Raw genomic sequence first — 21,804 nt, forward strand, 5'->3', positions numbered from 1 at the left:
TATAACCCTGAATTTGATACATTCAAGGGCCGATCCACACATCACAGTAAACAATGTCTACAGCATACTTAAAAACATCCTTTCCCCACTCGCTGTTGCCTAAAAAGGGAAATTCAATTTTTTCTTAACTCCAAAACTGTCCACCATCATACGAAACCATGTACTCATAGAGAACACTTTTCTGAAAATCAAATTGCAGCACATTTACCAAAAATGTCCAATGAAGAGAGAGTTAATAAAACTAACCTGGAAAAACATCTTTATGGCCAAAAAACATCAAGAGAAACTATGTTGCTAGGCAACACCGACACCAAGAAGCTTCTTTTTTTAATGTTCTGTTACCCAAATTCAATTTTTCATCGAGTGGGGGTTCAAGACTGTAACCTCAGAGCTATTCCAGAAGCTAAATGGAATTCTTAGAATATTAAATTAATTATCTTTTTGCTGCTCTCATGCAACATGTACTCCCAGTTGTGCCTGGTTTAAAGCAGGTCCTGACTAAACATTGGAAAGGAGGGAGGGAGGAGAAAGGAAGAAGAGGAGGGAAGGAGGGAGGGAGGGATGAGAGACGGAGGGAGGAAAAACAGTTCTTCAGCTTCTGTCTGTTTTCTCTCTCCCCGCATTTATTACCAAGGTTATTTCCTGAAGTGCACAATATTCACACTTAGCTGGGAGATTTAATTTAGATTTCCAGAGATCGGGAACTAGGCTTTCACGATGCAATTCTTTTCATTTGAAGTACCTGACTATAGCTCCATCCTGAAGTGCAAAACTATTTCACTCCAAATTTTAAAGTAGTGAGAAGCGGTGTTCCCATCGTGGCTCAGCAGAAACGAATCCGACTAGGAACCATGAGGTTGCGGGTTCCATCCCTGGCCTCTCTCAGTGGGTTAAGGATCCGGTGTTGCCGCGAGCTGTGGTGTAGGTTGCAGACGCGGCTCGGATCCTGTGTTGCTGTGGCTCTGGCATACGCTGGCGGCTACAGCTCTGATTTGACCCCTGGCCTGGGAAACCTCCACATGCCGCAGGTGCAACCCTAAAAAAAAAAAAGACAAAAATAAATAAATAAATAAAGTAGTGAAAAACATGTCTGTTTTCTAGACGACATTCATGAAGACTGCTTTGAGATTTCTTTAGAGTGATCTATAATAAGGTTAAAAATCTACACTGAGCTTGAGTACAAAATATCAAAAACCATTTACTGTACTACCAGCTAAAATCTAAAACGTGGCATGGACTAATGTAGATGGCATGAAGACCAGAGTGTGTGAAAAGCATACATTTGGAAATAAGTCTTGCTGAAATAAGAGTAAAGTTGACGAGAAACTAAAAATCCCTAAAATATTATCGGTGCATTCATTCCAGAAAATGGCTTGTAACAGAGAGCAAGCTACCAGTGAACCAAAATCTGGAAAACCATAATCTTGGTGCCCATTTTGTGGTCATATCCACTGAGCTAAATCTAATGTCATAATTTAGAAGATGGAGCTACCTTCACATTGCATAAAGTGCAGAGAAACTTAGCTATAGATAAGGTGAAACAATCACCACTAAGATTTGAATCTAACACTTCATAATTATTTTTAAGTAAACTACTTATTCTGAGATAATGGCAGGTTCACATACAGTTTTAAGACACAATATAGAGGTAGCTTTTACTCCATTCTTCCAGTGGAAGCATCTTGGAAACTAGAGGATAGAATCCTTCCTAGGATGCCGGCATAGGTACAGAACATTTCTGTCACCATAAATACGGTTCTTATCCCTCACTGTCCCCTTGTAGCCACACCCACTTCCCTCCCAGCCCCAGCCCCTCTTTAACTCTTAACAACCACTAATCAGTTATTCATTTTTAATATATTCATCATTTCAACAATGTTACATAAATGGAATCATACAGTTTAAAAACTTTGGAAATTGTCTTCTTTCATTCAATATAATTATCTGGAGATACACCCAGGTTCCTACATTCTTACATGTATAAATAATACGTTCTTTTTTTTTTTTTTAATCACTGACTCGGTATTTAACCCTTCACACACTGAGGGACATACGGGTTCTTTCTAGGTTTTGGCGGTATACATAATGCTGCTCTGAACATTTGTGTACAAGTATTTGTATGAATGCAAGTCTTTTTGCTCAGTAAGGAATACCTGAGAGTTTAATGACTAGATCATATGGTAGTAGCATGTTTATTTTTTAATTTGTTTAAGAAACTGCCAAATTGATTCCAGAGTGGCTGCACCATTTTATATTTCCCTTAGCAATGACTGAGCGACCCATATGTAAGAAGAATCTGTACATCCTTCTTAGCATTTGCTGTTGAAATTTCTTTCTTTTTATTTTAGCCATTCTGATAGCTATGGAGTGATATTTCACTGTGGATTTTACTTGTAATTCCCTAATAGTTAATAATGTTGAAAATCCTTTCATTTATTTTTGGCATTTGTTATAGTTTTTTTCATGTCTTTTGCCTGTTATTGAAGAGTTTGTGTCAAATTGTTTAAATTTATTAATGCATTTCACATACATGTGATTTTCATTGCTTGAATATATCACTCATTATTTAATTATAGGCAGTAGGAGGATAGAATACATGATTCCTTGAAAAGACTCAAAGGAGGGTCAAAACTGGAGTGAACGAGTAAGAATAGGAACTAAAACATGCTCAACAAGAGAATCCATGTGTGGAAGTTTCATAATTGCTTTTTCCTTTTGTATGAGGAACAGTCACTCATTCATTCTCTGGCTTGACATTTGAGTTGGTCCAAGCTACAACTTTCACAGACCCTCTGCTTTGAATTTTTTTCCCATGATTCTTGTGCACATAAAGAATTATTTCTCTAGAAAATATACCAAGGAGGAAGATAGCTGGATAATGGGTTCTATGCAATCCCAATTCTACTTACTGTTGCCAAGTTATTTCCCCAAATTGTTATACCCTTTACACTCCCACCAAGATTATTCAAAATCTTTCATAGCTTGTTCTCCTCTCTTGGGAATACTTGGTATTGCCTTTGTAATTTTTGCTCAACAGTTGCACATAAAATAATAGCTTCCTGTGCTTTTTATTTTGCATTATCCTGATTAGTACAGCGGTAGAGCATCCTTTTGTATGTTTAGTGGCCATTTGTACTTTTGCTTAGGTGAGATACCTATCCATGTCTTCTGCTCATTTGGCTTTGCTTTAGTAATCTGCAGGGATTCTTAATTTATTTATAAAGAAAATAGGGTAAATTGGTGTAGAGTACAGATGCTGGATCTTAAATCTTGGGATTTAATCCAGGCTTATGTCAAGCGAGGTTCTAAGATGGATGGGGGTACCGTCCAGACCAGAGGGGGAGGAGATCGCTTCCATCACGAGGAGAGACCCCTCCTCATTTAACATAGGAAGAAAAGTTGTGCATGTATTTGGAGGTGGAAGATGGACAAAAGGTCATACATAGAACCCCCACCCCCCGCAAAAAAAATCATCTTAAGTCAGTGCTTTTTATGAGAAGTGGCACTCTGATAAAGCGCGGGCACTAGATTTTTGTCTCAGTACAGAGCTACTGATTGAGTTGTCTGTCACACTACATCATGTTACTCCTTTTCTGTCTGTTAGATATGGTGATAACTTAAACATCAGTCATGTGAGAGATAAGGAATTTTTTTTTTAAAGGGAATATATTGATGTATCTCGATATCCATCCTTTACCTTAAAAACACACATCTTAGGAGTTCCCATTGTGGCTCAGTGGTTAACAAATCCGACTAGGAAGTATGAGGTTGCGGGTTCGATCCCTGGCCTCTCTCAGTGGGTTAAGGATCTGGCGTTACCGTGAGCTGTGGTGTAGGTCGAAGATGCGGCTCGGATCCCAGGTTGCTGTGGCTGTGGCGTTGGCCGGCGGCTACAGCTCTGATTCGACCCCCTAGCCTGGGAACCTCCATATGCCATGGGTGTCGCTCTAGAAAAAGACCAAAAAAAAAAAAAAAAAACCACACATCTTAGTTTTACCTGGGTATGTATTTGTCCTGAATAACCCACCTCATCTGCTCTTCTAAACATTATCTCCTAAATGACAGACCTCCTTAGCCAGGTTACAGGAAGCAAACAATAACAGCTTGTGCTCTAAGCTTAACCCCTGACAGAATCTCCTCATGGCTGAGCTATCAGAGAACACAGGTCAAAGTCCTATGCATCCAAACAGACAAGGTGTGAGAATAAACACACATAATGAATTCTGGCATCAAAAAGAAGGACACTTGATGGAAACAGTATGAAAACTCCCATTTATAAAAGTGGTGGAACAATATATTTGGATGATACGTATATTTATACAGTTTCTTTTTAACAAAAGAAAAAAAGAAATGTTTTTGAAGTTTACTTTTCCCCCCCTTCCTATGCTCAGTTCTCGTTAGGAGTTAATAGGAAAAAAAAAAGACCTAAAACTTGTTAAATACTTTAAAGTTTCTAAAGCACCCTCTTACCCATTATCATGGCATTTGGTGATCCTAAAACTATTTTAGCTTATGTTATGACCATTATTTGCAATTTATATTACATAGATATAAAGGGAGAAAGAGAGAGAGAGACTGACTCACAGATGCTAACTGACTTGCCCAAGGTCAGGAGTAATAAGTGACACATCTGGGATTAAGATCTAAGCGTCTCTCTGGCTTCATGTCCAGCGATCTTTTGTCCCATCCTGAAGCCCACCAGGAAATTCTGTCAGTTAAATACCCCATACTTTAGGAAATGAGCAGATTTAGATTGCAGTATCTTTTGATGAGTCTGCTAAAAAGGAGAAAAACGCATCTGAAGTCAACATCAACTGCTGGGTTTAGGGGTGGTAGTACCTGAAACCAGAGTCTGTGCATTGGAAGGACAGGTCATGTGATCTCTTCAAAGCCTCAAAGGAAGGTCAAACCTGAAGCAAAGGAGTAAGACTGAACTAGTTTTGTTTCCCTTCCTACTTTCTAAAAATACTAATTAGATCCAAGCCTTCTATAACATCTAGGACATACACCTAAGCCTTGTGTTGTTGGTTCGGCTTTGAATGAGTGGATAAGATCAAAGAGAAATGTGGTTTTCTTCCTTCATCGAAAACCAGCAAGGTGACTGTAGCAGGGTGTCGACTCAGGGGTCTCAGAGTCCCAGAGAGCAATAAAACAGAATAATCAATGGCCGAAAATATCATTGAGAATTTCAGGTAAAAGTACGTAGTGCTGAGAAGCAGCTTCCTGGGAAACAATGCAACAATAAAAATAATCTCAAGAATATTAGATAATGGTGACCCTTCAAAGCAAAGAGAAGATGGTCCTTCTCATAAATTCCCAGAAAAATAATGATTTTGTTCATGCAGCTCCTTCTACAGTCTACTTGTAAGTCTCACTTCCTTCATCAACAGACAGAAGGAAGATTTTTCGAGTATTTTTACAAATTCAGAAATATTAAGAAACTTAGAGTCCTTCGAATATATACAAAAGACTACCGATGCTTCGTTTCAAATCTCAATTATTCTCACAAATTCAACCTTTTGTAGGAGTGATTTTTCCTGTTGTTGTCATTATGAAATACCTAATAAAATTCTAATTATATTCATGAATACATAGACTTTTTATTCACATGGATAAATTGATAGGCAATTACACAGAAAAAAATTAGTAAGTTAACTTTCTCTTTTCTGTGTATAGAACTCCATGTATTTTCCAAGCAGTAAGCATCTATGAGAAAAGCACAAATGGACAAATTGAGTATTGGGCCTTGTGTAATGATTCTGATGCTAATGATTCACATGAAGTTAGTAAATTTAACAGAACTTTTCAGAAGAGCTAACTTAAAATAATTTAAATTATTTACATTATGTGTATATGAAAATATAATCTGGAGCTAAACTTTCCCTAGAGATCTAGGAAAACCCAGTGAAACTACAGTCACCCATCAGTCATTCTGAACCAGGAACGCCATTCATTTTGCTCTAATTTATTGTCCAGCTACATTTGCATTCATGACATTTCCTAGAAAGTTAATAACATCTAAGCTCTTCAGAAAAAAAATAAAACATATACTTGGGACTAGAAAGTTTGGAGGGAAAAAATGGGATATGTTCAAGAAAGAAGGATATATCAGAAACTTCTAATATGAAATAGAATAGGCTATATCTTAGCTACAGATAAATTACTGGAAAAAATTATCTGGAGCTCCAGATCAACTGTGTGCCTTTAATCATTTATAAAGCATAAAAATATTTTTCAAGTATTGAGGTATCTATTTGAAAGTATTATATGAGTTTTATGCAAATGATGTTTATTACTGTGTAGCGTAATAAAAAAACATAAATGCACTGTAAAATCACTAATGTGTATCTGTAAAAATAAAACTTTCACAATCTCTCCACATCTAAGTAAACAAAATAAATTGCAAAAGAAAAATTCATTTATATGTCCCCATCATATTTTGTGCTCAAATGTAGAAAGAAAATGAAAAATTAAAAAAAATTTACTCTAATTTTGACTCTTTCTTTCTTAAATTATCTTGTTTAGACATCTTCAGGAAAAAAAACTCAAAAGGAATAAAATTGCTTTGCAAGAACTTAGCTTGTTTAGTGCCATTTGATGTATTATTTTCTGCTTTTCAATACATGTTTGTGAATATTCTTTGGACTATGACAAAAATTAGCTCCAATTCTAATGAAGCTAAGGAAGTTACTATTTTCAACCTAATTTAGAATTTAGAATTTTTTCCCCAAAATAATTTAAATACCCTCTCAATCTAATCCTCCTTCTCTAAATACTTTTCTCACCATTCTGTCATCATTCAGGAACCATATGCGGCTCTAACTTTAGTGAAATTTTATTTGCTGAATGACCCCCAGGGAAGTCAAAAAAGAGTCAAGTTAACTCATTAAAAATATGACCCCCCAAATCCTTAGGGCTCATGAATGCTGATGAAAAGAAATCCACACATTCACAGAAAAATATTATTTTACCCTTCCTTTTAACCTTAAGTCTCTATGTCACTTCAATTGCTAGCACCCAGAATAATGATCCCTCGACTCATAAAACGGAAGAACTAAATACGCTCTCTTGCCACCAAGAGGTTAGCATAAAGGAAGACAAAGCAATGTACAAATGATCAACCTCAGGATGGAGTAAATGGCACATCCTGAATTGAAAATAAAATCGATCCGTGTTTGTAATTCAACGAGTCCATCGTGGAAATTTACATGTTAAAGTCTTGATATATAAAGACATGACAGAGGAAATAAAATGTTAAAATCTTGACCCTAAAGTAAATCCATAACTAAATGGTCTACTTCACAAAAAGAATAATAATTCAACCACATCTGTGTTTCATGTCATCCTATTTTTCCAGTCATGACAGAATGACATCAACCAAAAAATTAAGAATCTCTCCAGATAGCATAGATAATTCCCCCTTCAGGTTCTACCCAAAATGTCCCTTCAGATCTTCCACTTTGTAATTCCTTTAATTATATTTACACAGTGTTCTCCTTGCTTATATTTAAGTTCAATGAGATATTGGGAATCTGTCTTTATTTTTTCTAGTAGGTATTTTATGTACTTACAACAAACCTGTAACTACAAAGGAAACAAAAATATATTGTACTTGTATCCTACCTTCAAGATAGTGGTAGAAAATGACAAGTGCCAGAAGAATGTGGAAAAGGTTATGCCTTTTCAAAAGTTATGGATAATGAAAAGGCATGGATGAGAGCCTGGAAGATATATGTGAATGGATAAGACATGGCAATATTTGCTTGATGAGAACTATTTTAAGGGAAAAATGAAGTTCGGCCATGGTGTTACAAGTTGGAAAGCTTGTCATCAGCAAAAGGGAAGAATGATGTCCCTCACAGGGGGAGGAGGGTTCCCAGAACACCGGAAGTGAGACTTGCAGAGAGGCAAGGAGGGGGGGAAACACACGTTTTTAATGAGGTTAAAAATTAGGTCTTGGGGAGTAAAAGTTTTGATATTATAATGGTTCATGGCCTTGGTGGCTCAGCATTACCTAGAAAAATCTTATTCTTCAAGATTTGATTAATCTTTTTTTTTTTCATATCACAAAAGCAGCATTGACACGGAGTTCTTGAAAATTACATAAAATGTAGGCAAGATGAGTGCTACAAAATTCTAGGGAATAATGGCTCTTATTAGAGGACCTTTTCTTGATTGATTGTTCAGTCTTAAAGTCCTAGCATGAGAGGAAACCACAGGCAGCCTATTGGCTGCCACTGACTGTTTTGTCAATGTCTGAGCCTAAATTATTCTGTGTATAATTTGGGCTATAAGAACGACATAAAAATTTATATATTTTTTCAATTTAAATCTACAAAAGTTATTCAACCCATCATGTAAATTGCTGAAAACAAAATAATGTCAACAATGTTAGAACAAATATCTAGCAGCTAAGTTAGAAGGTGTTTTCTCATTCAAGCAGAAGTAAAAAATTACGTTCATTAAAAATAATCTTTTAGAATCTGATTTTTCAATTTTTTTTTGCTGTTCCAAATGCAGTTTTGTATTATTTTAAAATTGATCATGCTGTGACCAGTATTTATGTAAAATGATAATCTGCATTTATAATTTGGTATGTTAAAATAAATATATTACAAATTACTCAATAAATATGGTTATAACGTTAGTTAAGCTATAAAGATAGTAAAAAGTCAAAAACAACTGAAGATTACAAAAACAGAAAAAGTAAGCAATACTGTGCTAAAAAGAAATTCACAGTTACAGATAAATATATGCTGTATACTTTAAAGGGTCAAATAAATGCATCCTTTTTTTTTTTTTTTCCTTTTTAGGGCCACACCTGTGGCATATGGAAGTTCCCAGGCTAGGGGCTGAATCAGAGCTGCAGCTGCTGGCCTACAGCCACAGCCATGGCAATGTGGGATCCAAGCTATGTCTGCAACACCGCATTTTATAGGAATGCTGGATCCTTAACCCACTAAGCAAGGCCAGGGATCAAACCCACATCCTCATAGATACTAGTTGGGGTTTCAACCCGCTGAGCCACAACAGGAACTCCCTGCTAACTTTATTATTATCATTAATATGATATCCTTTATTACTACCTGATAACTGGCAAATTCAGGATCCACTAAATAGATCATAAGCTTCTCTACTTTTATGCCTTCTTTCATTTGAAACATGCTCCTTTTTTCCCCTCTATGTATCCAAATTCTTCTTACTTTTCAAGATCAGTTTCAAATTTCTCTCATTTCCTATAAACACTTTCACTCAATAGCTATTTTAACAGCTTTTGAATTCCTAGAATATTGAATGGTTTCTTCTCTATTGTTGGCATTTAATTACATATGGAAAGCCTGTACATTCCCTCATTCATTCCGAATAGCTATTGTATGCTGTACACTAGGCACACTATGCTACGTGCTAGAGATAAGACCATAAAAAGGCAGCTAGAGTCTCTAAAATCAGGAAAGCTCCCTGGTCATTAGAAAACAGAACTCTACACATAGACCGTTAGCATGCAATATGGTGAGGCCATGAGACAAACACTCAGTGGTGTGGGAACACATGCCACACGACAAGAACCATCCCATGAACCACCGAGAGATTCCAGTTCCTGGAATACCGCACAGACGCATTAAGTCACTTTCTCAGAAAGAAAATGACTTCAAAAGAGGATAATTAATTATCAAAGTACACCCAGTTTTAGTGGGAGAGCACCTACAGCTTCTGATAGAGCACCACATGGCTGCTTTTTGCAATCAGTTAAGTTCACTCCAGACTCACAAGCTCCCTGGCAGCCAGAAGCATATTCAGTAGAAGTTCACTGAAGATTTGTTTGAATGCATGAATGGAAATAAGGGATGAAAAGAGTTGGGACTGACCTTGCAAAGAAAAGTTGTAGTCCTAAACCAGATGGATGGCTAGCAATATACATGGTACAGCAAACTACCCAGCTTTTCTTTATTTATCTCTCTCACATAACGCAAGCCACAGAGGTAGGATCATAGTCGAATTTGCTGCAGAGCTTTGTTTATACAATTCATAATTATTAGAAAATATTCCTGACTTCTTTAGAAGATGTGGAGAGATGCACCAAGCTGGAAAAGGTAAATTCATTCTGAGTACTTTCTCATTGTTAAAAAAAACAAAAAGGATTTTGAAACATTTGTTTTGGCTAAAATCACCATAGATTACAAGTAGAAATTGTGCTATATATTCATCTCTTAGAGAAATAACATTACCAACATTATTAGGATTTTAACTGTTTTTTGTTTCTGTCTTTTGTCTTTTTAGAGCCGCACCTGTGGCATATGGAGGTTCCCAGGCTAGGGGTCTAATCGGAGCTACAGCTGCCGGCCTACGCCACAGCCACAGAAACGCCAGATCTGAGCTGCATCTGCAACCTACACCACAGCTCATGGCAACAGCTGGATCCTTCACCCACTGAGCGAGGCCAGGGTCAAACCCACAACCTCATGGTTCCTAGTCAGATTCATTTCCACTGCGCCAAGACAGGAACTCCATAACTGTTTATTTTGATATATATCTGAGGGTAAATCATACGGTTGTTTCCTACTCCAACTCTGTGATCTGTAATTAGTAATTAGTAATCTGTAATTAGTAAAAACATCACCAAACTGCTGAGTCAGGCATGTGATTCAATGAGAACAATTAGCCCACACATAAGCAACTCTAACCTATCTTGGCAGAAACATGTGTTGCAAACTCCACAGAAAATTACCAGACCAGGCGTTAAAAATTAATTGATGAGAAGTTATGAGTTCCGAAAAGAGTCACCACCATGTGCTGAAGACTATCTTGATTTTATGAGCAATGTTCCCGCCAAAATGAAATAAAATGAAAGAAAAAAGGAGTGTTTTGCCATGATAAATTGGTTTAAAACAGTTAAAATGTAAATATTATCAGGAAGTAAGCAAAAGACAGAGGGAAATTAACCAGCTCTCAGGGTTCCTACCTAAGGCAGTCTGTATAGAGCAATTCCACCTATGACTTTTCTGTCCACAGATGAAGAGTAAGCAACTGAAGCCATTGGCTAATTATACCTTAAATTAAAATTAATCTAAAAATTAAAGTTAAAGAATAAGTTGCAATGCTGTTTTTCTTCTCTTGATTCTCTCAGATCCTATTTTGCATAAAAAGTCAATAGCTGTGACAACTTACGACATTTGAAAAGACACTTCTGAATCTAGGTGACAACTCTCTCAATATTTTAATCCACCAGCAGTCAGACTGGAAGTTGCTGACTCCACCTGGCTGCAAGCCTGATATCCAGCCAGCTGAAATAGCTCTTTGCTGTGGCAGCACCTAAGCCTATTTACAACTATTCTGCTCTGAACTTGGTTCAGACTGAATATTATCTCCAGAGTCTTGCTGCTTCAATTATTGGAAACTGGAGTTGCCTTTCCTTACAAAAAGTTCATACTCAGATAAGGCATGATGATTTTTCTTAACAACAAATAAATGTAAACATTGAACATATAAGAGAGATACACTTATAAAACTAAAAAAAACCCCAAACCCTTATATTGGAAACTACTATGTGGCACAAATGAAACTTCCCACAGAAAAGAAAATCATGGACTTGGAGAACAGACTTGTGGTTGCCAAGGGGGAGAGGGAGGGAGTGGGATGGATTGGGAATTTGGGGTTACTAGATGCAAACTATTGCCTTTGGAATAGATAAGCAATGAGATCCTGCTGTATAGCACTGGGAACTATATCTAGTCACTTATGCTGGAGCATGATAATGTGAGAAAAAGAATGTGTATATGCATGTGTGACTGGGTCACCTTGCTGTACAGTAGAAAATTGACAGAGCACTGTAAACCAGCTATAATGAAAAAGAAAATCCTTAAAAAACAAAAACCCTTATACATAGAGTATTAATTTTCAAGAGTTGAAACACAGATGGGAGAAACACATCTTTATGGTTACTAACTTCAACTAAAATTTTGTATTTTTTCCAATTGTGAATACAAACAACAAATCATAAGTATGAGTAGTACCTGAGACTTCCCTCACTAATAATAAAAAATATTTTAATATCACATTAAAGGGCTGTGACTACCTCAAAAATATCATTTATGCTTATTATCCTTTGAAATAATAGTTATTTCATCCTCCATTAGATTTTTTCATTTAACACAAGTTTACTAAGTTATAATTTTGGATTAAAAATAGTAATTGGTATTAATTTAACCTGCTTCCTTTGTAATTCTAGTATTTTATACATTTTTAACAGGGATGTTTTAACATTAAAAAGGTGAGAAATAACTTAGAAGTTCATCAGACTGCCAAAGGAATCTGTAACACACACAAATATATACACACTTGACTAAGATCCCCTGATCTTAAAGAATTTTGCTTTTGATTTAGAGGGTCTCAGTTTTCAAAGAAGGAAAAATTGTGACCAAATTTGATCATATGAGAAAGCAGAGAGAGAGAGAGATTCTGAAAAAATCAAAGTTTGCCATAGTTTTAAAGATTTCATGCTTGAATAAAAATTAAGAGATTTCATCTAGTTTTGTTCTTATAAAAATCAAATTACATTGCTTTTAATTTATTCTTTTTTTCAACATTAAGGTACAGCTATTAAACGTGACTTTGAAATGTTTTAATTATCTAGATAGGAGATAGAGTGATTTAGAGAAATATGGTTATTATTACTAGATGCTGACAAGCTGTTAAAAAAACAAACAAAACTGCTGACATTGCTAAACACAAAGTAATCACCTCCCCTCTCTAACACATGCGGAACAGGCCTGCGGATTTATTAATATGCAAGATGGAAATATCTAATTTGTATGATCGCAGAGCCACTGGAAAATTTTGATGAACAGTAATATCTCTGCCTTCTGGGTATGAGAATGTTTTAAATTCTAATCATAGAAGTTGAATGCGGTGGTTAAGAGCATGGATTTTAGAGTCAGAATTGGCTCCAATCCTGATGATACCACTTACTGTTTACATGGCTTGGGTCTCAATTTCATGGTCTGTTAATTAGGACAAAATATCTACCTCACAAATTTACTCTGAAGATTAAGTGAATTACTATGTGTAAAAGACTTAGTACACATTGTATAGAAAAAATGAAATCAGCAAAAATATGGACGCAGTCTAAGTGTCTATCAACAGATGAACAGATAAGGAAGATGCATGTGTACACATACACATATCCACACAATGGAATATTACTCAGCCATAAAAAAAAACAAATGAAATTTTACCATTTGCAACAACATGGATAGTCTTAGAGGATATTATGATGAGAGAAATATGTTAGAGAAAGACAAATACTGTATGCTTTTACTTGTATGTGGAATCTGAAAAAATGATACAAATGAACAAATAGAACAGAAGAGCAACAGACTCAGAGATAAAGAGAACTAGTGGTTATCAGTGGGGAGAGGGATGAGGGGAGGGGCAAAATAGGGGAAAGAGGATTAAGAGGTACAAAGTACTGGGTAAAAAATAAATGATATACAAGGATGTACAGCACAGGGAAAATAAGCAATACATTATAATAACTTTAAATGGGGTATAACCTATAAAAATATTGAATTAATCTATGATACATCTGAACCTTACATAACTCTGTAAACCCTCTATTTACAACCAATAAAAAGAAAAAAATAAATCAGTCAATACTAGGGACTGATCACAAGAGTAGTACCAGCAGTCAGAATAGAATGGGGAGTAAAATAGCAGTAGGGCAGTGAGAAGAATGATCTTTAGAAGTGACCGCATGAGTCTCCTGAAAAGCAAAACTCCTGGGATCAACTAAACTAAGTTGTTAGCATATTAATAGAAATCTTAATAGAAGGGACTTCACTGGAGTCCTAGCGGGTAGCAGTAGAGGCACTTGAAAGAAGTAAAAGATTTAGAAAAAGCAGCAAAAAGTTTAGAAAAACCTCACTTAGTCAAAAATACGCCTGGAACAAATATTGCCATATTCTCCAAGATGGTTAAAAAAGAACATGTTTTTACATAAATCAGGCTGCTGTGATCTTGTGGTAACCCATTTAATAAAAACCTGGTTGGGTTGATATTTTGCATGGTTATAGCTTGAAAAGCAAAGATCAACTTTTCTCCCTTGATTTGGTCAAAGTCAGTAATATGACAGTTAATGTGCTGAAACAAGCCAGAAAAGCAAATAAAGATCTGGTATAAAGTTTCATTTAATGGGATTATAGGCCCCAAATACACATGATGGTCTTTAAAAAAAAAAAAAATCAATTTTCTATAACCAGCTGCAATGTATCCTCTCTATATTCTCTATATCCTTTTCTCAGAAATAATGAATAAAATTCCAACAAGGTAGCTAAAATAGCATCAGATATTCAGTAGACTGGAGATCAAAATATGCCTAAATACAAAAATTGGTCTGACATACTCTTAAGCACATCAGCATTAGAAATTAGTTGTAAATCTTTCCATGCTAAGACTGTGGTGGGTGTGTGCTGAGGCTGAGGGAGTGATGGGTTCGAAAGGATAGAAAATGGTCATTTTTGTCAGTTGACTTTTACACCCAACTGAGGCTCATTATCCCCTAGATTATAGGTAAAAGAAGACCCAGAATTGGCTAAGTCAACAAAGGAAGCTGGCCTTTCATTTCCCATTGCCAATTGAACACAAACTGTATTTCCATATTGGATATGATCTTCAGATAGAATTTCCAGGAAGTCAATATGTAAGAGCTATGAATTAAAGTCTGAAAAATTGGATTCATGTCTTAACTTTTTTCTTAAAATACCTTGTGAGCTGGGACAAGAAATACAATCTCATAAACTGACTTCCTTCATCTGTAAAATGAATAGTTTAGATTAAACATATTTTGAAGGACCCCACCAGCCCTAAAATTCTCTGAATTACTAAGCAAGATAAAGCAATAATGTAATTTAATTACGGTCTTTCAGCATAACTAGGTTGCTATAATCAGGAGGACTCTCCTGAAATACATTATTTTCCACCACTTCTGGTTTGAATATATTATGTTTTCTAACACGATGGCATAATGGATAGTCCTGAATGCCTTCAGTCAAATAGATTCAAATTCCCTACAGTATGCAGTCATCTTGATTAAAATATCAACAGTTTATTACAGATGGAGTAGTTCTAAGACACAATAATACCTTTCAGGTAGCAGGTGTTCCTGCATTTTAATCACATGGCTAGCTAAAAAATATGCAAAGTTGTTTTGTTTCTTGTTGAGGCTAGACATTTTACCTGTGAAAACAAACTGTTGAATAAAATTTTAAAATTCACCTAATATCCTTTTTAGCATATTAAAAATGACATATTACCCATCATTAATTAATCCCATCAGAAAAAAAGTGACCAGAAAAGTTTGTAGAATTAAACATATTTGTAAAAACATGTTAGCTTTCATGTTGTACAACTTTTTACTCTACAACTGAGCCCTTGTTTCAGATTTTGTTTTAAATCTTAGAAGCTTTGTATCACTACTACCATATGATCCAGCAATTCTACTCCTGGATGAAACTTTCATTCAAAAAGATACATGCACATGTTCATCGAAGTCCTACTCACAATAGCCAAGACATGGAAACAACCTCAATGTCCATCAACAGATGAATGGATTCAGAAGATGTGTCACAAATATATGATGGAATACTACTCAGCCATTAAAAAGAACAAAATAATGCCTTTTATAACAACAAGGAGGCAACATCAGATTCTCATACTAAGTGAAGGAAGTCAGAAAGAGAAAGACAAATACCATATGATATCACTTATACATGGAATCTAAAATATGGCATGAATGAACCTATCTGCAAAACAGAAACAGACTCAGAGATATAGAGAACAGACATGTGGTTGCCAAGGGGGAGGGAGGGGAGTATGGGATGAATGAGGAGTTTGGGGTTGGTAGATGCAAACTATTACATTTAGAATGGATAATCAATGAGGTCCTACCATACAGCACAGGGAACTATATCCACTCAAGAGATAAAAATTAAAAAATAATTTTAAAAATCAGAGGGTTTAAAAAGCAATATATTTAAATTATTTTATTAGTACAGTTGATTTACAGTGTTGTGTCAATTTCTGCTACGTAGCATAGTAAACCAGTCATACATATATATATACATTCTTTTTCTCATACTATCTTCCATCATGTTCTATCCCAAGAGACTAGATATAGTTCCCTGTACAATAGAGTAGGACCTCAATGCTTATTCATTCTAAATATAATAGTTTGATACTGAATGTAAATGAGTTAAAAGGGAGGTAAAAATTTGTGTGTTTTACATTTATTACTAAAGCAGACTTCAAAGAAAAGAAAAAATTAAGGTTAATTTCTCAATAAAATGCTTTTATCATCTTCTTATAATTCACTAATCACCTTAAGAGTCAAAGATTACATCTGATTCAATTATATCTCTAATGAAAAGTAATCTTCAGGTGATTGAAAGCAAGAAATATAGGAAGAGTATCATATATACAACAGGCAAAATATCACTACTCTTTACTGAGTGTTCCCTAAAGCAGTAGCTTTGTTTTGTTGGGTTTCCCTGAATTCACTCCTTTGTCACAGGATAGTTAAAGAATGATACATATGCATTATAAGAATTATTATTCATTTTTTTCCTTAAAAAGTGATTCCATGCAATAAAAATGGATATTAGTAAATCAGACCTCTCTTTCATTAAAGAGTGGAAGATTCACTATTATTAGTGAGGAATACTGGGAATGAGGGTAAGGGATGAACACATATGTTTGGGATGTAAACATACCTGGATTCCAACTCCCATCTGTCACTGACTGGCTGTAGGATGGTTAGATTGCTTCTAAAACTTCTTTACCATCTTTAGTAAAATGGAGCTCACTTTATTTAACTCAGAGGGTTGTACTGACAATTACATGAAATCATATGTGTATTATTGTGGTTGTAATCTGTAATCAATGCTACCCTTTAAAACTATATTGTCATTAAATTACTGGTCAGTGGTCACATGCATTTTGCATCTGATATGATGTATGTATTTCAGACATAGATTATGAATTCTCCAGATTAGACTTTAATGCCCTGCATATAATGCATCACAGCTGTTCCTCCACAAGGACTGTCTCAAGCAAGGGTTGTCCTGAGACCAGCAGTGGGCTCTGGGAAGGCACCACTCCTTTATTGCCACCCCTTCATCCAGCAGTTCCTTCTCTAAAGAGCTGAGACAGACATAAGGATTAAAGCCTCAAGGGTTTGCCTTCAAGATTTTATAACCTCTTTGTGGGAATAGAATAAATATAAAAGAACAGCTAGTGAGCAGGAAGAATTTCTAGAGCTGTAAGTAACACTCAGAAAAGAAATAATCATTGTGGGCAAAAGTGGTCAAGGAAAATTTTGTGAAAGGCTGAATCTACCAGATTGTGTTAGACTTAGCATGGAGAGAAAAGAGGGGAACACAGAAGGAGGCATTCCTGAGAAAGGGCAGGAGAGACTGGGCTGGGAGCAACACATGTAGAAATTGGGACCACTTTAAAAGATGAGGAGCAATCAAAGAAAGAAAAGGCAGCAACCCTGCCCCTATTGTGTGTGCCATCTGTCCAGGATGATTTCCAGCTAATGAGCAATGTAAAATCCAGCATGATTCCACACAGAGGGATGCCTAAGAAATACTTTTTAATGATGATCAAAGATATGTATGATGTTAATTATCAACATGAAATGATTGCCCTGAAAGCCATATAAACAAAATCAATATATGTTATGAAGATTCCTCTCCTTTGCAATAAATGTCACTAAATAATAAGTAGATTTTTTAAAAAAAATAAGTATTTTTTAATACAGTAGGAAGACAGATCTTTTCAAATACTGTTGAATGTCCATAGGAATCAATTGCAGGAATCATGGGAGTACATCACTACTGGATAGTAAGACTTATATCTCAAAATAGTTTAATTTTACATTTTACAGGAATACAAAGTTTTTACTATAAGAAAATAGAAATGTAACTATGTGTGAAGCATATAAATGCAAAATACAGTGCACAAAATCCTTCCCCAGTATTTTTGAAAAAGAGACCACAGGCTCGAAATGGAGTCGCTTGTGCTAAGCCCCATGACAGCAAACTAAGACTTAACACCTAACCTAATTTCAGTTTAAACCTCCATCAGGAATGTAATCTCAATGGGTTAGCACTAGAGAACTGATCGACCCAACAGGATCCTTCCATCCTCCTCTGGAGGTAGGCCTTCCCTGAAACAATGCATTCTTTGTTAATGACGTCTTTGCTCTGTCCCCTTTCTGCCTTTAAAAGCCTTTCCTTTTCTACAACTCAGCAAACCTCCTTTCTATTTGCTAGATGGGATGCTGTCCAATTGATGAACCGTTCAATAAATACCATTTGATCCTTAAATCTACTCAGTTGAATATTGGTCATCTAACAGTATAGACCATTTAATCCAGTATCACATTCAATAGACTACTGGAAAACTACTCCTGTAAGAACTTTAAGCATTGTATCTCAGTAACTTTCCATATTTAAATACAAAAATAAATCATTGTGGTATTTGTTGCATGTGTTTTATTATCCAGGCTTTTCTGCATTATGATAGAAGAGTCCCAAATTGCAAAGTTAACAGATTTCAGATAAAATATGAACTATGCAGCCATTAGCTATTCAGACATATTAGGCCTTTGACATTCTGGTCAGGCTATCAGAGCTAGAGCACTTCACGTGTGATGAAACAGCAATGGCCTCTAGAACATGCTTTTAGAGTAAGCTTTCTTAGAATTCTAACTAGATTCTTAAAATGAACACATACATGTCTCTCCCCCCCCCCACACACACACCTCCTTTTTGCTGCTGCTGTAACTTGCTGTAAAGGTATGATATGAACCAAGTCTCATTAATATTAATGTATACTCTGTTACTTTGCTCCCTGAACACTGTCACTTTGTTAAACTAAATTAAAGCCTTGACAGAAACATCCAATTAATCCACAGTAAGAAAACGCATTACTGTGTCATAGTTAATAAGCAGTTCAATGCAATCATACCTTGATCATTATCCTGAGTGGTTCAGTCCTTTGCACAGTGCACTTAGAACCAGAACGTCCACTATTAATCCCCTTAATGATTGCTCCTATATGAGTTAAAATGGGCAGCTCTCCTTTTAGATGTACAATCTAGTTTCTTTGACTGAGAAGGATAGGGAAGGAAATACCTAAATAAAGAAACTTGTGTGTCTTAGACAAATTGCTATCATAACAGAAGTGTCTGGCATTCAGTCATAACCACAGGATATGCCACTGAGCTCAAAGCTGGTACCCATGCCCACATCACCAAACTCCACAGAGCATCCGAACCCCAAGTAGCAGCTCTGTCTGATGATAGGAAGTTTCCCAGGGCCAAGTAAACAGAGTTGGATGAATTCCCTCTGGCCATGCACAGCCTAAAGGGACACTTCAGAGGCATCTCAGGCCAAGATCCTACCTTAATGAGGATCTGAATGGACCCCGTAGCTTTGGCAGATATAAAATACCAGAAGCTCATGGTGCAGGCCGCGCTGGCTTCTTGCCACAAACCGCTCTTGAGGTGTGCTTCTTCACCCTGGACACCCATAGGAGTAGCCTCCAGATACAGGAAGTGCCCTGGAGACAAGATGGGATTCGGATAAGACAAAAAGAACACCGAGGGGAGTGTTTTAGCTTTTCCACCTTAGTTCGGGTTTTTAATTACATTTCATACGATCTGAGCTGCCAAAGGTATTTCCACTTGAAAGAGAAAGGAAATCTAATAGCCTTGCCTCCAGCTCACTGACAGAACAATTTCCAACTGTCTGTGCTTTGAGAAAAGAACTTCACAGTATGCAGATTAGCTGATCTGACAGGATATTTGTGCCTTGGAATCAACAAGATAGTTATAGAAATCATTTCATGGACTCACCTCAACTATCCATTTACTGTAAAACAAGGCAAAGATTGCCTACATAATACAGAGGGATCTGACATGCTTTCAAAAATTCAGTCATTTGTTGAGTGCATAAATAAAAATATTGAGAATTTAAAAAATTTTTTTCTTTTGGCTTTTTAGGGCTGTACCCATGGCATGTGGAGGTTCCCAGGCTAGTAGTTGAATCAGAGCTATAGCTGCCGGCCTACACCACAGCCACAGCCACATGGGATCTGAGTCATGTCAGTGACCTACACCACAGCTCATGGCAACACTGGATTCTTAACCTTGATCCTTCACTGAGCAAGGCCAGGGATCAAACCTGCTTCCTTGTGGATACTAGTTGGGTTTGTTTACCACTGAGCCATGACAGGAACTCCTGAGAATTTTAATACACAATGTACAAGGAAAGATACTGAGTTTTCTGCTTATGTATTCAGATACCAAAATATTTTATGTATGCAGAACTGAGTGTTTGAATGGGCCTCAGACCTTTGTTTCTTTGGGATGGTTGGCCTGGCTTGGAGAGCTCTGTTTTATCATAGGCTTGTGAATTTCCAATATTTAGATACCTTATTCCTTCTCTGTAGCATCCAGGAATTCAGGGTCCCATCTTTATTCTGCTAACGTCTTTTGTCTCTTGATCAATGAATCTAAGACTTGACTCAGCTCACTGCAAAAATGAGCCAAAACTAGCACCTTGTACATAAGTGATCTTACAGCTCTATCTGCATGGTACCTTTCCAGCTTTCTAACTGCTTTCTTTATCATACACATCATCTCGTTTGATCTCTGCAGTCCCTGTTTGGTACACAGGGTAAACTATTGTTTCCATTGGACAGATGAGAAATTCAAATATCTGAAAAGTTAAATGATGCTAATGAGCAAATGAGTGGCATTTTTTTTCTTTTTCTTTTTTTTAGGGTTGCCCCTGCTGCATATGGAAGTTCCTGGGCTAGAGGGCAAATGAGAGATGCAGCTGCCAGCCTACGTCACAGCCATAGCAACACCAGAATGAACCACATCTGTGACTTCGTCGCAACACCAGATCCTTAACCCACTGAGCGAGGCCAGGAATCAAACCTGCATCCTCATGGATACTAATTGGGTTCATAACCTGCTGAGCCACAACAGGAACTCCACTGAGTGGCAGAACTCAACATGATTGTTTACAAGTATGTATCATTTAGGAACAGTACCTGATGATACCACATTGTATCACCTATCTACAATTATTAAAATTTATTGTTTTAGGAGTTCCCGTCGTGGTGCAGTGGTTAACGAATCCGACGTGGTTAACGAATCCAATCCATGAGGTTGCGGGTTCGGTCCCTGGCCTTGCTCAGTGGGTTAACGATCTGGCGTTGCCGTGAGCTGTGGTGTAGGTTGCAGACTCAGCTCAGATCCTGCGTTGCTGTGGCTCTGGCGTAGGCCGGTGGCTACAGCTCCAATTCGACCCCTAGCCTGGGAACCTCCATATGCCGCGGAAGCGGCACAAGAAATAGCAAAGACAAAAAAAAATATATATATATATTGTTTTAATTGCTTGCTGTTATATGTTAATTCGTGTCCCTCCAAAAGATGTGAAAGCCCTAATTCCAGTCCCTGCGAATGAGGCCTTATTTGGAAATAGGATCTTTGCTGATGATCAAGTCAAAATAGAGTCATGAATGTGGGGCCTTAGTCCAAGAAGACTGTTGTAAGAAAAAGAGGAAATTGAGACACAGAGATGGATCTGCAGAAAGGGAAGACAATACAAAGACAGAAGGAGAGTGCCACGGGCAAGCCAAGTGGTGTCGGTGGCTACCAGAAGCTAGGCGAGAGGCAAGGAACAGACGACTGTCCCTCACAGACCCCAAAAAGGAACTAGCCCTATGGACACC

At 36.7% G+C, this 21,804-nt stretch overlaps 1 protein-coding gene across 8 annotated transcripts in view; it reads right to left on the reverse strand.

Moving 5' to 3' along the window:
- MALRD1 (MAM and LDL receptor class A domain containing 1) overlaps window positions 1–21,804 on the reverse strand; it is an 860,334-nt gene that overhangs the window by 272,375 nt on the left and 566,155 nt on the right. For all 8 annotated transcript variants that reach the window (XM_084980970.1, XM_084980973.1, XM_084980974.1 and 5 more), the window contains one exon: window positions 19,463–19,620. In XM_084980970.1, the coding sequence (XP_084837096.1) occupies window positions 19,463–19,620 (158 nt within the window). The remainder of the gene's footprint in view (window positions 1–19,462; window positions 19,621–21,804) is intronic.

This window comes from Sus scrofa, chromosome 10 (genome assembly GCF_054392235.1).
Source record: "Sus scrofa isolate SSC_HxYL_T2T_F1_AM1 chromosome 10, Sscrofa_HxYL_maternal_Yorkshire_Landrace_v2.0, whole genome shotgun sequence".
NCBI lineage: Eukaryota > Metazoa > Chordata > Mammalia > Artiodactyla > Suidae > Sus > Sus scrofa.